The 20,181-nt window shown below is 36.6% G+C and overlaps 1 protein-coding gene across 2 annotated transcripts in view; it reads left to right on the top strand.

Moving 5' to 3' along the window:
• The window catches only part of LOC120514395 (cytosolic purine 5'-nucleotidase), a 112,554-nt gene that overhangs the window by 13,114 nt on the left and 79,259 nt on the right, over window positions 1-20,181 (top strand). For both annotated transcript variants that reach the window (XM_039734749.1, XM_039734757.1), the window contains one exon: window positions 11,591-11,716. In XM_039734749.1, the coding sequence (XP_039590683.1) occupies window positions 11,616-11,716 (101 nt within the window). In that variant the 5' untranslated portion in view covers window positions 11,591-11,615. The remainder of the gene's footprint in view (window positions 1-11,590; window positions 11,717-20,181) is intronic.

Raw genomic sequence — 20,181 nt, forward strand, 5'->3', positions numbered from 1 at the left:
TTTTCTGCCACACCTCGTATTTTGGTTTTAGAAAAAGATGAAAGTGAAGGACTGGAGTTAATCAACATGACACATGCCTCCAAAGTAATGTATCTTTATTACATATATAATCAAAACTTTTATTCAGTTTTATATTTTTTAAACGTATTAAATGTTTTAAACAAATACAATGTTGTTATTTCTCTTGCAAATTAGAGAAAATACAATGTAAATATGACCTGTAAACATCACAACCATCAAAACTCATTTTCACTGGGTTTATACATTTTTTGGCATCGACAAACATGATTTGACCAGTTTTAAAGTGATGTATTTGTGTGCCTGTTTCAGGAAGTAAGTCTAGACATGATAAGTCAAAACCCAGATTGGGAATTCTTAGAGTTGTGCTACTATAAAAAAGAATTCAGATCAACCAGTTGCCTTATTAAGATGCAAGGTCAAGGCAAGAATTTTACTGACTAAGCAATATTGTTGCAGAATATTTCACCCTACGAAGATAACAATTCTGCATTTTGCCCCCCATTTGCAGCACACAGAGGGAGAGTATTGTCTTTTTCAACAAGATATAATTCTTCCAGTTCATTCCACATATTAAAATATTGTTCTGCAATGTTTTACTAGTGAAGTAACAGCTTTTAATTGGGCAAGGCGTTCGTTGAGTACATGCAATTTGCGTTTTATGGGTGGAATATGTATGTTTTTAATAAAGAGTTGTGCAGTAATGTATGTTTATCATATTGTGTTATCCTGTTCCTTATGCGTGCACATTCTGTTGAAAGTGCAGTAGAGAAAATTGACCATGGGAATTGATTTAAAGCTCTGGTAAATGCTGGCCAGAATAGAATCAATATTTGAAGCTTTTTTTATTGCTTGATGCAGCTTTGAAAACAAAGCTCTTGGAGTACACTAAATTTTACACCAAGTACTTTTTAAAATTTTTTAGTTGAAATGCTCTGTGGCAATCTATGGTATAGACGTAATGTTGGAAATATGACACTTGCCTTAAAAAAGGAGGAAGTATTTAAGGATGCATTGCATAAAAAAGAGTAGACTGGTTTCGAAAAAAAAGCACAAAATTCGACAATTGCAGTACTAACATGCAGAAAAACATACCTCTTCATTTTTCTATGTTTTTCACTGCCACCATGGAATTTAAAACACCTAGCTGAGCTGCTGACAAATAATCAGATTAAAGTTCCTTTTGTATATTAGCTAAAAGCATGCAATTAAGCAAGCAAATAAAAAAACAATAAGCATTGTATTCATTGAAAAAAAATAACAAAAAAGTGGGTTAAACCAACAGAGTGGTTCAGAGAGCTAAACAAAAAAAAAAAAAGCAATTTTGCTATTCCTCTGGGCCTACTAAAGTCGTATGTGCACTGCTGCGTACATGGTGGGGTGACTTATATGCACTTTTCCACTTACCAAAGTACCACTCCTTTTCCTCATCCCCTGTTTCTCTTTTACATTCCCTCTTAACCTTTCTTACACCCGCCAGTTGAGCTGTTGCTGCTAACAACCCTCCTGATTTCAGACTACCAACTCACATACTGACCAGAAGGGGCTGTTAAGGCCCAATCAAATCCCTTTCCCTTTGGAACTCCTCAGGCCATCCCGCTAGAACTTCCCCATCCAACCCCAGGGATCTTTGCATTCGTGAGCCCCAGCACAGATTTAAAGAGCTATTTAAACGCCAGGTAGCCCTAGGTGCAACATAAAATGTTACCAGCCTCCTTGGTACCATCTATTGGACTGGAGAACTCCCATTTAATTGTAGCTGTACCCAATTACTTTGCTCTTGTTGACGTACCTCTGGAGTTTTTTTTTCTTTTTCATCAGAGGCAATCCTTTTTAACATAAGTTCTACCACCCTGGTAATAACTGCATTAATGGTACTGGCTGTCTGTTGCCTGCAGTGTGGTTCAGTTGTTGGCATACCTTTACCTTTACATGTGATTTTTTTTAAATAGGCCAGGGACTTAATAATTAAATAAATAATTTCTAATCTGCTTTTCCTGTTCAGTATGCTGGGAAGCTGGTGCATATTCTGACAGCCAGCAATATGAAACAATACTGGGCAAGACACAATTTTAAGGCAGTACCACTAACCACTATGCCCTAGCAAACCCTGAAATGGACTAAGCAGGCCTGAAAATGTTATGGCACAATAACATAAAATGACGTTAAATCACCATTAATATTGAAAAGGCTTGTTGTGCATGTCACAAAACTCTCTAGGCTTAAAACTCGTAATGACACAGAGGTAAAGATGTAAGCAAATGTAATGTATTTAATATTATTCTGTACACTTTACAGGCACATTGTTTGTTGTCATGTACAGTACTTTACACAATCAGTATAATAGAACAGATGTAGAAAGGAACCCTGTTTGCATAACAGTGTTTACTTATTATAAATTCATCACCATTATGCCTCAAACCATGTAGAGAGTGCGGTACTCAAATGTCTATAATTGTTTTCATATAATTAACCAATTTGAAAGATTTATTTTCTTTTGAAAATCAGATACAATATCAATGTGACAAACCACATAACAGTCTTGATGGCAGTTAAGTTTGAAACACTGCAATGACCCCCTGTCATTTTCAACGTAAGGCACTTTTTAAAAACAAAAAAATAATGCAGCTGAAGAGCTGCCTCTTTTCCTACTTGAATTCTTAAATGGACTGCTGTGCTTATATGCTTTAGATTGTCTTTTTTTAACTGATTTGTTTTAACCTTGTTTATTATTCTCCTTTCCTGATGTCAGAACTTTCCCCATATCTATATTAACACCAAAGCTAAAAGTGTCAATTCCAACTTTTTTTTGACCATTGAAATTATTTTTTGGAGGTGAACCAAAATCTAACTGTGTACTATTCTTTTCCAGCTGTCTTTTGGCATATCTAATTTGCTTTTAAACTGCTGCCTTCATGTGTACACAAGCACTGTAATTATCTCTGTTGCAGTTTTTAGCTGTTTATTTCTGCTCTTGAGAAATGATGATTAGTGTTGTCTTTATGCTGAATGTTTGGATTGATGATCTAAGGTGGTGTCACACTACATGCTACATCACTATTTCAATGAATGTCAGCCATAGCCTTCATTTACATAATCTTAGCTAATTGTGCAGAGTTTCAGTGTGTGCCCATGATCATCAGTTATGGAGTGTGACATCTCTAGTAACTCAGTCATAGCTGTCTGCAACTTGTCAAATCAAATAGGTTGGAGGGAACAGCTGCCAGTTCTAATGTTTATTTTTCCACTTTTTTGGCCTAGCATTATATGTAAACCCATGTCATTTAGGAGGAGTTGTTTCAACGTCCTGCTAGCACCCCATGGCTTTGGCTAATCTCTGTAAGAAGGGTCAGCCATTCCTGGTTCATGTTACTTCATCTTCTCACCAATATCAAAGAAACATTGAATGCTTCCTACCTGATTGTATCCATTTCTGTCTTGTACTAATATCTATGCATGTTACCATTGCTCTCAGGGACTGTCAGTACCTGATAGTTCCCTTCCTTGTACACCAGAAGAGAGGATACATATTTCACTCTGTCTCTTTTCGGTCCTTTTCATTTTCTTCACCATTCTTTTATGCATTACAGTCCTTTGCAAAGAATTTAAAAAGTCTTTATTTAACTTTTATTTTTAATGGCCGAACTGGAATCAGTGTTGTTTTCAGTTTTAAAAGTCTAGGTTTGATTATGTTGCTATCAGTAACATTTTCTTTGTACCATTACTTGTGTATTGATTACACTGTGCTAGTGATCTTAATTTATTGGGTTGTTTACTTCATTTCAATGGATTGATGAAGTAATCTCAAATCTGAGGAATTTTAAGCATGTAAAATGTTTTACTACATGTTTTTTAAAAGTTCATGTAGACTAAATTAACCTCTGTATTATTTTGTCTGCATAAATAAAACTTTAAAGAAAAAAGTTAGCCGCCAACATACTTTACAATTCTCAGAATTAAGGATTAGCATTTTCTGTTTTTATAAGCAAGAAATGTACATACAAACCTGGACTATTGAAAGGTCTTTAAAGAGACTCTCAGCTGCAACTTTTAAGTCAACACTCATGACAAGTTTTATGCAGTAAAATAAAGAGTGTGCACACTAACACTTTGATAAAGCATAATAGAAAACATTATTCCTCTTTTTGAAAGGCATCACACAGTTAAACTTATTGATGGAGACAAGCATATTATGAATTATTCAGTGTGTATTTTAAAATATGTGTTTGAGAAAAATAAATATTGGACTTTAATTTCAAGTTGGGACAGCTTGCAGTGTAATTTCTTACTTTTTGAGCAGTAGAGGAAAAGACACGTGAAGTCTTTGAACACATATTTCTTGGTTTCTTGTTAGTTGCAAATGTGTTGTTTTTCAGGTTTGTGATTTAGCTATGTCTTTGATGAAGTTATTACCATGTTTAAAAAAATAAAACCTCAATTATGACTTTTACAGTGGAGTTTTTGTTGTGCACCAATGGTTATCTATGCTGGCCTTGTGTGTTGTCAGAAACCTTTTTGTCATCTTGGCCAGATCAGATTGTCTAATTCGAATGCTACTGGAACAGTTAAGCATTTTTGTTTGCCATCAATGTCCAAACAGGATTGTGAAAAAAATAATTTGCCTTAGTATGAAATCTACTAGTCTGAAAAAAATAATTTGACTTAATATGAAATCTACTAGTCATTAAGTGCAACCCAAATCATATAAAACACATAATACAGTCTCATTTAATGCAGCATTTGTTTGGTTATAAATATGGACAGTAGCTAGTGATGAGATGTTTAACACTTACAGTAGCCCTTCTTTGCCTGTTAAGGTTCTACCTACAAAAGCTAAAAACACAGCACTAGCCACTCTTGTTGCATGCTGCTTTAGAGTTGTGGTATAAGAATAAAGAATGGTTTAATTTTATAGTAATCACAAATGAGTCCATCCATTCATCCATTTTCCTAACCCACTTAACCAGGGTAGGGGCGCAGGGACGTTCAAGCCTATCCCAGGAGTTATTGAGTGTAGTGCAAAAAAGAGACCTTGACAGGGCACTAGTCCACCAGCACGGTGAACACACACACACTCACTCACTCGGGCAAATTTAGCAACAGCAGTTCACATATACCTGTATGTCTTTGGACCATGTGAGGAAATAGGAGCAACCATAGGAAACCGACATTGAGAAGGGGAGAGCATGCAAATTCTATGCAGAGAACACTCAGGACACTAACCTTGGTGTTCTTCTAGAGAGGCACATATAAAATTCTCAGTTTCAGAAAAGAACATTGGTTATGTCTATGTCAGAAATTGCACCCCTTCAGTCTAAAGGCTTTTATCATTTTTAGCAAATTTATTTTAATTATTCAAATCCGAAACATTTTTATCATTTGTGTAATTTATGTGTTACAGTGAAATGATACTTTTCAATTTGTAGATGTTTCATGTTTTAACAACGTTGAAAGGTAAATCTTACAAAGTCACAACTCAGAAGTGACAGGCTTATTTGATAGTGCATATTTTCTCCTTTAAGGATAAGACTGAGGCACAGCGTTCACGTTATAGTTTACAATCTTCAGCAGTGCTTTCCAAGATCAGTCCTGGTAGACTTTGGTGACTGCAGGTTTTTTTTTCCAACCAATTTCACAATCAGTGAATCTTATCTAATTGATCTCAGTTTTTATTTAGATGGTCTTTTTTGCTTCTCTTAGCTTTTCATTTAGAAAAGTGCAATATTGTGACATTTATAGTATATGTTTTTTTTCAATTCTCTTTGGAGGTTGCACTCTTAAATATATCCTAATGCAACTAAGGGAGCAAACGTAATGGTTTATGGCTTAAGCATTTCTTTATGAATTTGTATGATTAAGAAAAGTAATTACAGTGGTACCTCTGGTCACAACCGTAATTCGTTCCAAAACTCTGGACGTGACCCGATTTGGTTGTGACCCAAACGTAATTTCCCCATAAGATTGTATGTAAATACAATTAATCTATTCCATACCATACGAACTGTATGTAAATATATATTTTTTTCGCACAAAAATAGTTAATTATACCATAGAATGTACAGTGTAATAGTAAACTAAATGTAAAAACATTGAAAAACACTAAGAAAACCTTGAATAACAGAGAAAACTAACATTGTAAGAGTTCGTGCTAAACCCTTTTGAACCACTCGCAGTAAACACTTTTTTATGAGTTTTAAGCACAGGGAAAAAACATTAAATGCCACTTCTCTTGCAAAACTTTTCAAACCATCCTCTACTGGCTTTAAATTCCTCACTTTCGCCACTCAAAGAAGGAATTGTTTTTCAACAAATCGCCATGAATCTTCCTGGCTTTCTTGCATATGATCGCCTCGCTTACGCTATCCCCTGCAAGTTGCTTCTCATTCAACCACACTAGTAACAGTTTTTCCACCTCTTCCAGCACTTGAGGCCTCTGCTTGGTTAACATTGCAACTCCTTTTGCAACATCAGCTGCTTTGTTAGGCCTTGAATACGCAAACAAAAGAAAATGGGAAACGGAAAATAATTGGCACGTACGATTGTGCGTTGGGAAACTTGCCACCAATGTTTTTGTTCGCCACCAGAGTGTGTGGTCATGAACAGATGCAAAATTTTGGCAGACTTTTTGATCGTAACCCGATTTGTACGTGTTCAGAAACATTCGTGACCAGAGGTTCTACTGTATAAGACAGCTACAGTATCTTAACTGGTAACAACAACAATGTTCTTTACAGAATTTAAAATTAACTGGCAGATATAAAATGTTTGTCTCCTTTGGATGCACAGACAACAACAGCATACACTTTAAGGGGATTCCACCAGGATATAATTTCTTGCAGTGCTGTGGCGTTTCCGAGGATCACTGTGGAATTTACAGTGTATTTAGTAGCTTACTATTCAAGTCAGAACTAACAGGTTAGAAGGACACTCTCTGAGAACAGGTTGAAGGAAACTTGAGTGAGTGAAAAAATGTAGGTTATTAAAATACACTAGCAAAATACCCGCGCTTCGCAGTGGAGAAGTAGTGTGTTGAAGAAGTTATGAAAAAGAAAAGGAAACATTTTAAAAATAGCGTAACATAATTGTCAATGTAATTGTTTTGTCACTAGTATGAGTGTTGCTGTCATATACTGTATATATATATATATATATATATACACACACACACACACAGACACACACACATATAAACATATATACATATACATATATACATATCTACATATACACATATCTCTATACAATCTATATACACATCTACATATATATACATATATACACATATCAATATATATATACACATACATATACACACATACATACAGACACATATATATATATATGTACACACAGACACATACATAAACATATACATACAGATCTACATATATATACATATCCACATATATACACACACATATATATACATATCTACATATATATACACACACATACATATATACATACATACATACAGTACATATATATATACTGTATATAGCAAAATCCCCATGTTTTGCAGCGACCTTTGTATACCACGTTGTCAGTTCAGCACTCCGGATGTAATATGACCAAGCTGTGCACTGAGCATACTTTTGAGAATGCAACGTATAGTTGTCTAGGAGAAAAGCAATGTTGCCTCAAATCAATGGCAACCTTTTGTAGTGTCTGTTCCTGAGACATTAATTGTCATCGTGAAGCAGAGCCTAACTGGAAATTGGAGGCATTTGAATTGAAATGGGAGATCAGAGGGTATAACGGTGATGTGAGGAAAACATTCAGAGTGTGGCGCTCTGCTGTTTTTTTGTGTAGCTGCCTTCACACTGCATCTCCGCTGCTTTATAAACGAACGCCATATGAGGCCATCGTCTCTCCTTGCTTCGCGGTGCTGTACTGTTTTATTGTTCGTTTAATACGATTGCTATAGTTATTGTGTAGCTATTTGAGACTAACTGTCCTGTTTAGGTACCCATCTCCTTTATTTAATCCGTGGCTTGCATGCTATTTTTTGTTCATTTATTACGATTATTGATTCCCCTTTTTAGCTGACTGCCTGCTCATATAAGGCGCTCCGCTGGTTTTTTGTGAAGCAGCCTTTACACAGCTTCTCCGCTGTTTTATAAAGGAACGACATATAAGGCCTTCCTTTTCCCTTGCCTCGCCAAGAAAGCTGCCTTTTTATTTAATCCACGGGTTCTCCGCTGTTTTATTGTTCATTTATTGCGATTGTTATAGTTCTCTTTATATAGCACGTTGTCAGTTCAGCAGTCCGGTTGTAATATGACGAAGCTGTGCAAGCTCACTCTTGAGAATGCAACGTATAGTTTTCCAGGAGAAAAGCAATCTTGCCTGAAATCAATGGCAAACTTTTTGTAGCGTCTGTCCCTGAGACTTATTACTTGTCATCGCGAAGCAGAGCCTTACTGGAAATTGGAGGCATCTGAATTGAAATGGGAGATCAGAGGGTATAACGGGCATGCAAGGAATAAATTGAGTGTGGAGAAACTCTAGAGACAGCGTGTGTATTAACTTGTGGATTTTTCTGTGAGTATTTGGTGGCAGCGTGACGAAGTTGCCTACGCAAGACCGTGTTAGCCGTGGAGCTCAGCTCGGAGCATATTCTTTTCCTACCTTGTCAATTGTGTAATGCGTTTTTTGAACAGGTTTGATGCATGGAAGTGATCACTCGTATTGCGTTTAGTTAGTTCACGTGAGCGGCTCTCTTGTGTGATGTTGCGATGTCCACGGCTTCATTTAATGATAGCTAAGACCCGGCACTTAAAAGTTTCTCACTACAGCAATTTTAACTCTGTTACAAAGTGATCTAAAGTCTCGTTTATACCTTGTGTCTTCTCATTAAACTTGTATCTCGCTAATAAAGTATTCGACGAAGGCATGACAAACGGCAGCGAGAGCGTGCCCATAAACTTAATTTAAACTTACGGTTTACACTGTGCTTTGTTTCCACAGTAGCTGCACTTATAAATCAGTGCTCTTTAGGAGCTCTTCCTTCTTTTCTACGTACTGCGTTCACAGTCAGTTGACGTCATTACGTGGGAGGCGTGATGATGTGAGACGCAGCTCCGCCCCCCACGGCCATCGAGCTAAAGTACATTACAGTATATGGAGAAAAATAGGTTCCAGTTATGACCATTACGCGTATAATTTCGAAATGAAACCTGCCCAACTTTTGTAAGTAAGCAGTAAGGAATGAGCCTGCAAAATTTCAGCCTTCTACCTACACGGGAAGTTGGAGAATTAGTGATGAGTGAGTGAGTGAGTGAGTCAGTCAGTCAGTCAGTGAGTCAGTGAGGGCTTTGTCTTTTATTAGTATAGATTGTGGTTATTAATTAAAATACACAGTCAACATTAAATCATTCACTAATAATAGCTATATTACGTGCATATTAACCAGAAATGCAAACTTGCATATAATATCTCACTTCTATTTCTCATTTTGTTAAACTGAATGTCTCGGGCTTGAGGCCACATTTTGCATCAGAGATGCACTGTCAGTGTGTTCAAATTGTTTTTGGTGAGTAACAGCATTGATATATGGCTAGCTGAAGTGATTCAGCACTAGTCTGATGTCCATTGTTTTCTTAATCAAAGAGTTACACAATATGTTTCTCTTGAAATAATCTTAACAAAAAGTCAATAGGCTTTTATATGGACTAAAAAACAGAATAACTCTTTTTTGTCTTAACTATAGTGTAACTGCAACAGATCCGAGGTTTCAATCCATGAATATGTGCTTCAGTTCAGTGATTTACTGACATCTTTAACCCATGTAAAACACCCAGCAGCTCTGCGAAAGATATGCACTCTGTAATCCACATATAACTCACACCTAACACTTTCAGTTTGACAACTCACTTACTGGCCTTCTCTAGTCCCTGTGTTCATAAGTTTATATTCAGGTGATAAGACATGTACCATCTCACACATACAAAATAGTAGAAGGGGAAAGCTTGAACATTCTAGTAAATTCACATATAAGAGAGACTAAAGTACCATTACAAAATAGTTTTCAGCCAACACTCGAGTAAAGAACTATCATCCAGCTCATCCTTTATCTGGGATTTATCTCCAGTGGAGCAGAAACACAAGTGACCTAGCAAACTAGGCTAAAGAAAAATGTATTTTCAGTAAACTAGGCTAAAGAAGACAGCTAGAAAACTAGGCCGAAGAAGAATTTATTTGATCATGTATATATGCACTTAGATATGCTCTTACATTTTGAAAATGTTTAAAATCACTTTGCAGAGCATGAATCCGTTTTCACAGGCTGTTTTTACTCTCATGCATGAAAGTAAGGAGTTCTGTTTACTATCCAAGTGCTTCTGTCTAAGGGATTTTGAAAAGAAGGCATTTTTTATACAAGCATAAATATATATTTAAAAATTAAAAGTAAAAAAGTTCTGCATAGTATATTGATGATATGTTCTATTGAGTAACTTTTCCCAACTAGTTACATTATATCAATTCAAGTCTATTCATAAAATAATACTGAAAAAGTATATTACAAATTAAATATAAATGAAATCTTAACATTTCTTAACATCTTAATCAGTCTGATTACTAGTGTATTGTTTTTGGGTATATGCCTAATATCTCTCTATTATAAAAAAAATCTTGGAAGGGAGACTAGGGGGACGAGACATGATCTTTTTGGAAGACAATTTGACATCCCGCGAGAGACACTTTAACGTCACACAAGACAAGGCAGTGAGACAACATTTAAAACAAGTTCACGGACATCTAACCTAGCAGTTGTTGGAATGCTTTCAGCAGACACGCTTAATGTGCTCCCAGCTCTAAAAACAACGATAAGCGGCAAGCAGAACATGCAGCTCGCCAGCAGCCTTAGCATGTGTTCAGCCAAACCCCTTCACAGTGTGAGCAGCAGAGACATGAACTGGCAAAAGGAAAGCTGCTGTACAGGCTTTAAAATGACAAGCAGAATACGCAGCTCGCCAGCAGATGACCCAACAGCTTCTCCTTAGCTTGCGTTAAGCCCCCCCCTTCACAACGCGAGCGGCACAGAGGTGAAGTGGCGAAAGGACATCTGCTGTACAGGCTTTTAAATGATCAACGCACAGCACGACAAGCAGAATACACAGCTCACCAGCATTAACAGCAGCAGCAACAAGCCAGCAGATGACCCCACCGCTTCTCCTTAGTGTGCGTTTATCCACCCCCCCCAATTTACAACTCCGGCAGTGTTATACGTCCTGAGAGAAAGAGATTTAAGTCTAGTATTGTTTTTATAAAAATTTTAAAGTAAAAGTGAAAATAATGCATATGTAACAATTCCCATGAAAACAACTATCTCTTTAAATTGTATATCCGGTAAATCAAACCTGGGGGTGGGTGAGCGAAGCAAGCAGGGGGCGGAGGCCCCTAGTATTATAAATTCCAATGTCAACAAACATTAATCTTTAATTTAAAATAAGAATTACTGTCAAATTTGAATGACAAAGCTTTGTGCCTTCCTTCTTTCTAGGATGTTTAATGATTGATTAAACATTATTTAACATATGATTTAATTTGCACTCTGTTTACCTTACAGATAATAAGCAGAATCATTAACAAACATGACGACTTCATGGAGTGACAGACTTCAAAACTATGCAGATTTACCTGCCAACATGGACAGACTTGCTATGAAAAAGTATAGACGAGAAGCTTACCACAGGTAATGAAACTGTAGTGGGTATTGTTATGCGTGTTAGAAATGCTGAACTTTTTGTGATTTATTTTTAGCCACTGAATAACTTACAATAACTTAAAATATTAACAGTTACTGTAATCTAGTGAGGATCTACCTTCTACCTAAAAGATAACATTTGAGCTCTTGGAGTAACAGGAGTCCTAGATCATAGATAGATAAAGGGCATCCTAAATAACTGGCATTTCACAAGGACAGCTGCAAGCTACCCAGTGTTGTGTATTTATGGCAAAAATAAGTGAAAACTGAACTAAGCTGTGATCTAAATAAGATCTGTGGGAACCTTATGCAATGTCACCTGGTCACTGGGACCCTTTTGGATGCACAACGAATTGGTGCTGGTATCAAGAATATATTATTGAACTAGCTTTGTTCATTTATAGGGTTTGAGGGCCAAAAATTAGAAATGTATCCTTATTAATTTTTGAACATATTAAAGCTGGCCTAACCTATGTATGCATGTTTTCAAACAGGAGCAGGTGGTATAGCCAAAAATCCATATTATGGTATAATTATAAATTATGACAGTTTCGGGTCATACTGGTATAATGTATTTGTGTATACTTTTTGGGCTGAAATATATGTTTAATAAATACCAAGTGCACTACTGATTAATTGTGTATGCTGGCTCACTGCTTTAAATTCAAATTACTTTGTATTACTTTGCTGTTCACATAGCAGGTATTCACTTCTCTGTGAATGACAATGCACATTTTTAACGTACTATCTTGCTTACTCACTCATGCCATCGTAGCCATACAAACACAGAAAAAGATGTGGCTTCTTTCAGACTTACCTTCCAATGGCATTGGGCCATGTACTGTATATTACAGCTGAGGAGTCGTGCTGACGTGGAGACATCAACTTTGCAACCAAGAGAGGCAGCTGAGATTTGCTAAGAGTTTTAGAGTTTTCTGTGATGTGAGAGTTAATTAAAAAAATACATTTTACTCCTATAAACTTGTGTTTTGGTTGCTGCTAAATAACTGTGCAGGAATTATTAAAGCTTTTTTTCCCTTTAGAAAGGTTTTTTGCTTTTGTTTTTCCGTGTACACAGGAGCAAAAATAGCTGGATGTTTGGGGGTGCGCTTGGAAAACTTACTTCCAACTTGGCCACTGTAAAAAAAACCTCACACTTGACACAGCTGCACTTGGATCTCAATCGGGGTGGTTTGCCATGTGGTGGGTGCGGCAAAGCGCTATAATCAGCGCATACTCCCAGCCTCCTCCTCCTTACTTGTTACTTGTACTTGTTCTTGTTATTTGTACTTGAACTAGCTTTGAGGAGGCAGGAAAGAAAGCAGTAGTAACTGATATCGGCATCTGTAAGTAAATAACCGTGTTGTAGCATTACATAGTTAGTAAGAAACAGAAACAGCGATATTTTAGTTAAAAAAAGGATGCGACTGACTTCAAACTATTAAAGGAGAAAGCTCAGCGGTGTGTAGGTAAGCGGCCAACTTTAAGAGGTCTGATGAGGCACAACGGTCTGTTGGAGTAAATAAACCAGTAAGAAATTAACTAGCAGCAGATATTCACTAAACAAGTTTTATTTATTTATTAATAGGGGGCTTTGTCCTCTGCTCACTTTGCTCGCCAACCCCTGGGCCTGCGCTACGCGCTAGCCTCTTTGCAGTTCTGCCGCTCGCGTATGGGGATGCGGACGTACAATTCAAACAGATTTTATTTTCATAGAAATTGTTACATATGCATAAATGAACTAACTATTTTACATTGCAGTGAGTAATTAACCATATTAAAAAAGAGTAAAACGTAATAATTTGAAAGTAAATTATGTTTCATGTTGTGTTAGAGTTATTTGTTGAGTAATACAATTTAGTTCTGTTTGGCTTTGAAATTAACATGCAAATGCTTTTTAAACTTACACTTTTACTGTAAAACATCAGTAAAAACAATTTTTTGAATTAAACTTTCATCAATATCGCATTGAATTGTGATTTTGTGTTTGGACTTTCATCGTGACAACGCAATTTATTACTGCCCGTGATTGAATTTAGTTTCTTTCTCTCTATTAAATAAAATGACTTTTTTGAATGTTTGGCTCTGAGATTTGATAATTGTCTTTGCAAAAACTAGTCTAATGGGAACCTGTTAACGTATTAATACAAATGGCATATCAAGATCTCGTTTATTGTCTAATGTTATCCGCGGAAGATTTACTACATTACCTTTCTTGGATACATCCTTCTTTCTACAGTAATTAGTGGGGTGTTAATGGTTGTAGATATTCTACGGGATATTGTAAGTTGATGTTTTCATGTTCCACATAATCACCACCAACCGTTTCAGCATAGTCTATTGATACACATTTAACCAATTTGCCATGTAACCAATTAACATTTTTGCTGTTAATTTGATGTAATTGTTTCTCAGTGCTAGGATTTCCTGTGTACTCATTTTTTCTGTTGATAACCCTTTGTGATGAAATTCTTCAATAAGATTTGGACATAATACTTCTTCTTTAATTGGGAACTTAAAGTGAGGAAGATGTTAATATTTAGCTGAGAGAGCATTAACTGTGTCTGCCAGAAGCATTCTCATGAATGACAGGTGAGAGTACCATGTACGTGGTTGAATATGGTTGAAAAGAGAGTGTGACGAAAAAATCTCATGGCCAAAGTCTCACGGGTCTTGAAAAAATCTCTTCAAAACAGTTTTGTCTTGTCCCAGGATGTTTTTATATAATAGAGAGATTTATTTTAGATTGAACAGTTCTTAGCAGTCTGCAAGTAGAGAAGTTAAGTGGGTAGAGAGCTTTTAAGTAAGGAATAAGAGGAGTGCAAAGTTAGGAGAACAGACAGAGAAAATTAAAGTAAACCTCATAGAAGGACAAACAGATGGCAGTTGAGAGGGAGAATATTACAGGACCTTAAGGTGCCAGAAGGTGTAAAATAGCTGTAGCAGTTCTATAGTCTAAAATTCTTTGGCTTATTTTTTTTTTTTTTTGGTTTTAGCATTTAAGTTAAATTGTTTAATTTTAATGAAAAAAAATAAAAAGATAAGGCAGTTTTAGTACCTCGAAATCAAATTGTAATAGTAAGGCCAGTGCAATGCAAGTCCCGTTGGATGCTGAACTTTATAGATGATGCCTTGGGGGAGCCAGTCTTCTATGAGGGCTGCATCTGGAGGAAATTTCAGCTGATCCAGCATATCAAGCTCAGGATCGCTCAACTGGAGTAGGAGTTGGCTGGCCTTTGTTGTTGTAGAGAATTAGCAGACCTGGCCCAGGTGTCCTTTAGAGAGACAGTGTGCTCCCCTAAGGCGTCGCAGGAGGAGATTCCAGACTAGACATGTAGAAATAGGTGAGTCACGGTCACAAAGCGCAAGGTAAAGGGTGCACACTGTCTGGGAGCATCAACTCCAGAATTGGAAGTGTCAAACCATTGTCAGATCCTTGTAGAGCTGGATGGTATCTCTGATGATTCTGAGGTGGTAGGCAGGGATGAAGAACCTCAATGGACCACCTCAAACCAGTTCCCAGAAAGAGAGAGGTATTGATATTTGGGGACTCAATCATTAGGGGGATTGGAGCACAGGTTTGCTCCAGAGACAGTGTCTCGCAGTGTGTTGCCTTACTGATACACAGGTGGGAGACCTCCTTGGAAGAGTGGATAGGCTGTTAGCCAGAGTGGGGTTGGATCCAGTTGTCATTATCCATGTTGAAACAAATGACATACATAAGGGTAGTTTGTCAGTTCTGCGATCAAAATTCAAAGAGTTAGGTGCAGGGCTAAGGAGCAGAACTGACAAGTTAGTCTTCCCTGAAGTTCTGCCTATGCCACGTGCCAGTCCAGGTAAGACTGAGGAGATGAGAAGGCTTAACACATGGCTCAAATCTTGGTGCAGGTTAGAAGGGTACAGGTTTATGGGGCTTTAAAACTCCTTTTGGAAGAGATAGGAGCAGAGCACAATTATGATAGTACAGCAATAACAGAAACCTGGCTAAATAAAAAAAGACACATTTTTAGCAAGGATAGACAGAACAGAAAAGGAGGTGGGGTTGCTGTTTATGTCAAACAAAATTTAAATGCAAGTCCTATTCAGTTGGACGACAAGCCCCATCTTATTGAGGACATGTGACTTTACCTGGAAAGCATAAGGGAAAGAAGCCTTACTTTAGGAGTGTGTTATAGACCACTGTGACCACTAGGGGTGGCATACAGCTGAAATAAACAAATCACCAGGACCAGATAATATTTATATTCCAAGTTCTTAAGGAGGCTAGTGAATACATATTTAAACCCTTGAAGAATATTTTTCTGAAGTCACTGCGCACTGGGGAGATTCTGAAGGAGTGGAAAATGGCAAATATTATCCTGTTATATTAAAAGGGTGACTGGGCAGATCCAAGAAACTATAGTCCAGGAAGTTTAATGTGCATCACAGGATAATTAATGGAAGGAATTATCTATACTAATAAAAGGCAAAGCCCTCACTCACTCACTGACTGACTCATCACTAATTCTCCAACTTCCCGTGTAGGTAGAAGGCTGAAATTTGGCAGGCTTATTCCTTACAGCTTACTTACAAAAGTTGGGCAGGTTTCATTTCGAAATTCTACGCATAAGGGTCATAACTGGAAGCTATTTTTCCCCATATAATGTAATGGAGTCTTGAGTTGGAGATGGCCGTGGGGGGCGGAGTTTCGTGTGACATCATCACGCCTCCTACGTAAGTACGTAGATAACAAGGAAGAACTCCAAACAGCGATCAGCACAAAACGCCATTTCACAATTGAGAATGCAGAAAAACATTATGAAGCAAATGATGCATACAAGCATATTCATAAGTACAGCTACTGCGGAAACAAAGCACGGCGTGAACCGTAAGTTTATATTAAATTAAGTTCATAGACAGGCTGCCACTAGCGTTTGTAATTTAGTGCCTGCCCATATAAGGCCGTCCATCAGCGGCAATCCAATACAAACACTGCCGGTAAATGTTCACGGGTGAAGGACTGTACTTATGCAGAGAAAGATGAGATGGTCAGGGTGGTGTTTGGCACAAACTCATTGAAACTGCGAGAGAAACTTTTAAGTGCCGGGTCTTAGCTGACATTACGAGATGGCACCAGTACAGCTGGGAACCTTCGATGCAAGAACACCAAGCGGCTCCGTGAACTGGCGCAATGCGCAGACAAAAGCAACAGTTCCAAAGAGTACTGAACAAAAACCGAATTACACAATTGAGAAGGCAGCAAAAAAATATGAAGCGTCTTATACATACAATCATATTCATAAGTGCAGCTACTGCGGAAACAAAGCACACGGTGGAAAAAGTGAATGTCCTGCTAAAGGAAGACAGTGTAAAAAAACCCGTGCATGCAGTTTGTCACATCACAGATAAAAGGAAGGCGAGCTGTTTATTGATGCAGTAAGGAACTAATCGATGAATGAAACCTCTTATCTTTACAACGATTGACAAACAGGGAATGTAACTTGAACACATCCTACAAATACGAGCCTGATTGAAAGAAATAATGATAATCAAATCCTTGATGACAGCAACATTCAATAACACTCACAAAACAATTACTGTATATTGACAATCATGTTACGTTATTTTTAAAATGTTCCCTTTTCTTTTCATAACTTCTACTTCTCCACTCGATACACGGGTATATATATAAATGTATATATATACCCGATCTACAATACATACTTTAGCATAGACAAGCCACACGCTGTGGCTAATTGTAGAGTCTTAAGCCTCTAACGCCGACATTCGAGGTTCGATTCGAGAGGGTGTACTGACTATTTACGCTACCGATTCATTTTACCTTCGCATCTCCTTGGTTTGGGACGTATGAAAAAATATTAGGTTAACGCAGAATCATGTTACGTTATTTTTAAAATTTTTCCTTTCTTAGCACAAGCACAGCTGAGAAGCTTCGATGCATGTACTCCATAACGCGTTAAAAATAGCGCATTTAATCACACTTTCAATTCCAAGCAAGCGGGAACTTTTGTCAATGCATGATTTCCTGGTACATCCATTACACTGATGCACACATCACAGCTACAAAAATGTTAGAGTCGGAATAAAGCGTGTTCCTACGACTGATCATTTCGACTTCCCGAAGCCTTGATAAAAGCATGGTTTTGTGCACACTGAAAAGCAAGCAAAATTAGATGCATTACAGAAAGCGGACTTTGTGGCTCTTACTGGGGATCATTGGACTTCTGTGACCGTTAGTAATTCTAAATACATCTAATTACAAAATGTTCAATGATCACACTGTTTTAGCCTAATGTACAAAATAATTTTGGCTAATGTTACTCAGAGTTTAAAGAGTAAGCTGGTCAAATTACCTTTTATGTTTCTGACTTATTTTTTAAGAAGAAAAACTGCACTTTATGTTGAAATTTTGGTTATTATTATTTAAAGACAATACTATTCTGAAAATGTACTTAAAGTACTTAAACTACCACTTTATTTTTAAGTCTGCCCAATTTTAACCAGGGATGATATTTTTGTTTCTGTTTTGAATTCAAATGCAGTTTAAAAGCTTTTTTTTTTCAGAAATTAAAACAGCTTCAGTTTACAATATTCATGTCCATGTCTATTATTTGATTCTGTAAGCCCACTAAAACCGTTTTAAATTAAAAAAAACATTTGCGATTTGGGGCAAATTTACGTGTGCGATTACATACGATTAATCAAGATTAATTCTTACACAGCCTCTAATTAATTGGATTAATTTTTTAATCGAGTCCCACCCCTAATATATATATATGTAGATATATATATATATGTAGATTTGTATATGTTGTATATACAGTATGTATATATATGTGTGTGTATATATGTGGATATGTATATATATGTAGATCTGTATGTATATGTTTATGTATGTGTCTGTGTGTACATATATATATGTGTCTGTATGTATGTATGTTTGTGTATATATATATATGTGTATATATATATATATATATATATATATATATATATGTTTATATATGTGTCTGTGTGTGTATATATATATATATATATATATATATATATATATATATGCCAGCAACACTCATGACAATGACAAAACAATTACATTGTCAATCATGTTACGTTATTATTAAAATGTTTCCTTTTCTTTTTACTTCTCCGCTGCCAATGCAGGTATTTTGCTATATATATATATATATATATATATATATATAATATAAATAGATAGATATGACAACAACACTCATATCAATGACAAAACAATTACATTAACAATCATCTTACGTTATTTTTAAAATGTTTGCTTTTCTTTTTCATAACTTCTTTAACACACTACTTCTCCGCTGCGAAGCGCGGGTATTCTGCTAGTTAAGGATAAGATTGAGCAGCACATGGCAAGTACAGGGGTTTTTCTAACAGCATGGGTTCAGAAGGGGGAGGTCATGTTTTACTAACATGCTGGAAGTCTATGTGGAGCAACAAAAGAATATGATCAAATGGGAGCATATGATATTATCTATCATGACTTTCAGAAAGCATTTGATAAGCATGTGAGGTTGGGCATCAAACTAAGAGAAATAGGAGTTCAGGGTGATGTTTGTAGATGGGTGCAGAATTGGCTCAGACACAGGAAGCAGAGGGTTATGGTGCGAGGAACCTCATCAGAATTTGCTGATGTTAAGAGCGGTGTTCCACAGGGGTCAGTGCTTGGGCTGCTGCCATTTTTAGTATATCTAAATGATTTGGGTAGGAATATAAGTAACAAGCTGGTTACATTTGTAGATGATACCAAGACAGGTGGATTGGCAGATAATTTGGAATCTGTTAAATTATTACAGAAGGTCTTGGACAGCTTACAGGAATGGGCAGATTTGTGGCAGATGAAATTTAATGTCAGTAAATGTAAGGCATTATACATAGGAAGTAAAAATGTTAAGTTTAAATACACAATGGGAGGTGTGAAAAGTAAGAGTACACCTTATAAGAAGGATTTAGGAGTCGTAGTGGACTCTAAGCTATCGAGTTCCAGACAGTGTTCAGAAGCCATTAAGAAGGCTAGCAGAATGTTAGGTTATATAACATGATGTGTAGAGTACAAGTCCAAGGATATTATGCTCAAGCTTTATAATGCACTGGTGAGGCCTCATTTTGAGTACTGTGTGCAGTTTTGGTTTCCAGGCTACAAAAAGGTCATAGCAGCGCTAGAGAAGGTCCAGAGAAGATCGACTTGGCTCATATCAGAGCTACAGGGGATGAGTTAGAGGAAAGATTAAAAGAGCTGAGCCTTTTCAGTTTAAACAAAAGAAGATTAATAAGTGACATGATTGAAGTGTTTAAAATTATGAAGTAAATTATTCCAGTGGATCAAGACTGTTACTTTAAAATGAGTTAATCAAGAACACGAGAACACAATTGGAAACTTGTTAATTAAGGGTAAATTTGCAAAATTTAAGCAAGCAAAAATA

This window comes from Polypterus senegalus, chromosome 1, assembly GCF_016835505.1.
Source record: "Polypterus senegalus isolate Bchr_013 chromosome 1, ASM1683550v1, whole genome shotgun sequence".
Lineage (NCBI taxonomy): Eukaryota > Metazoa > Chordata > Cladistia > Polypteriformes > Polypteridae > Polypterus > Polypterus senegalus.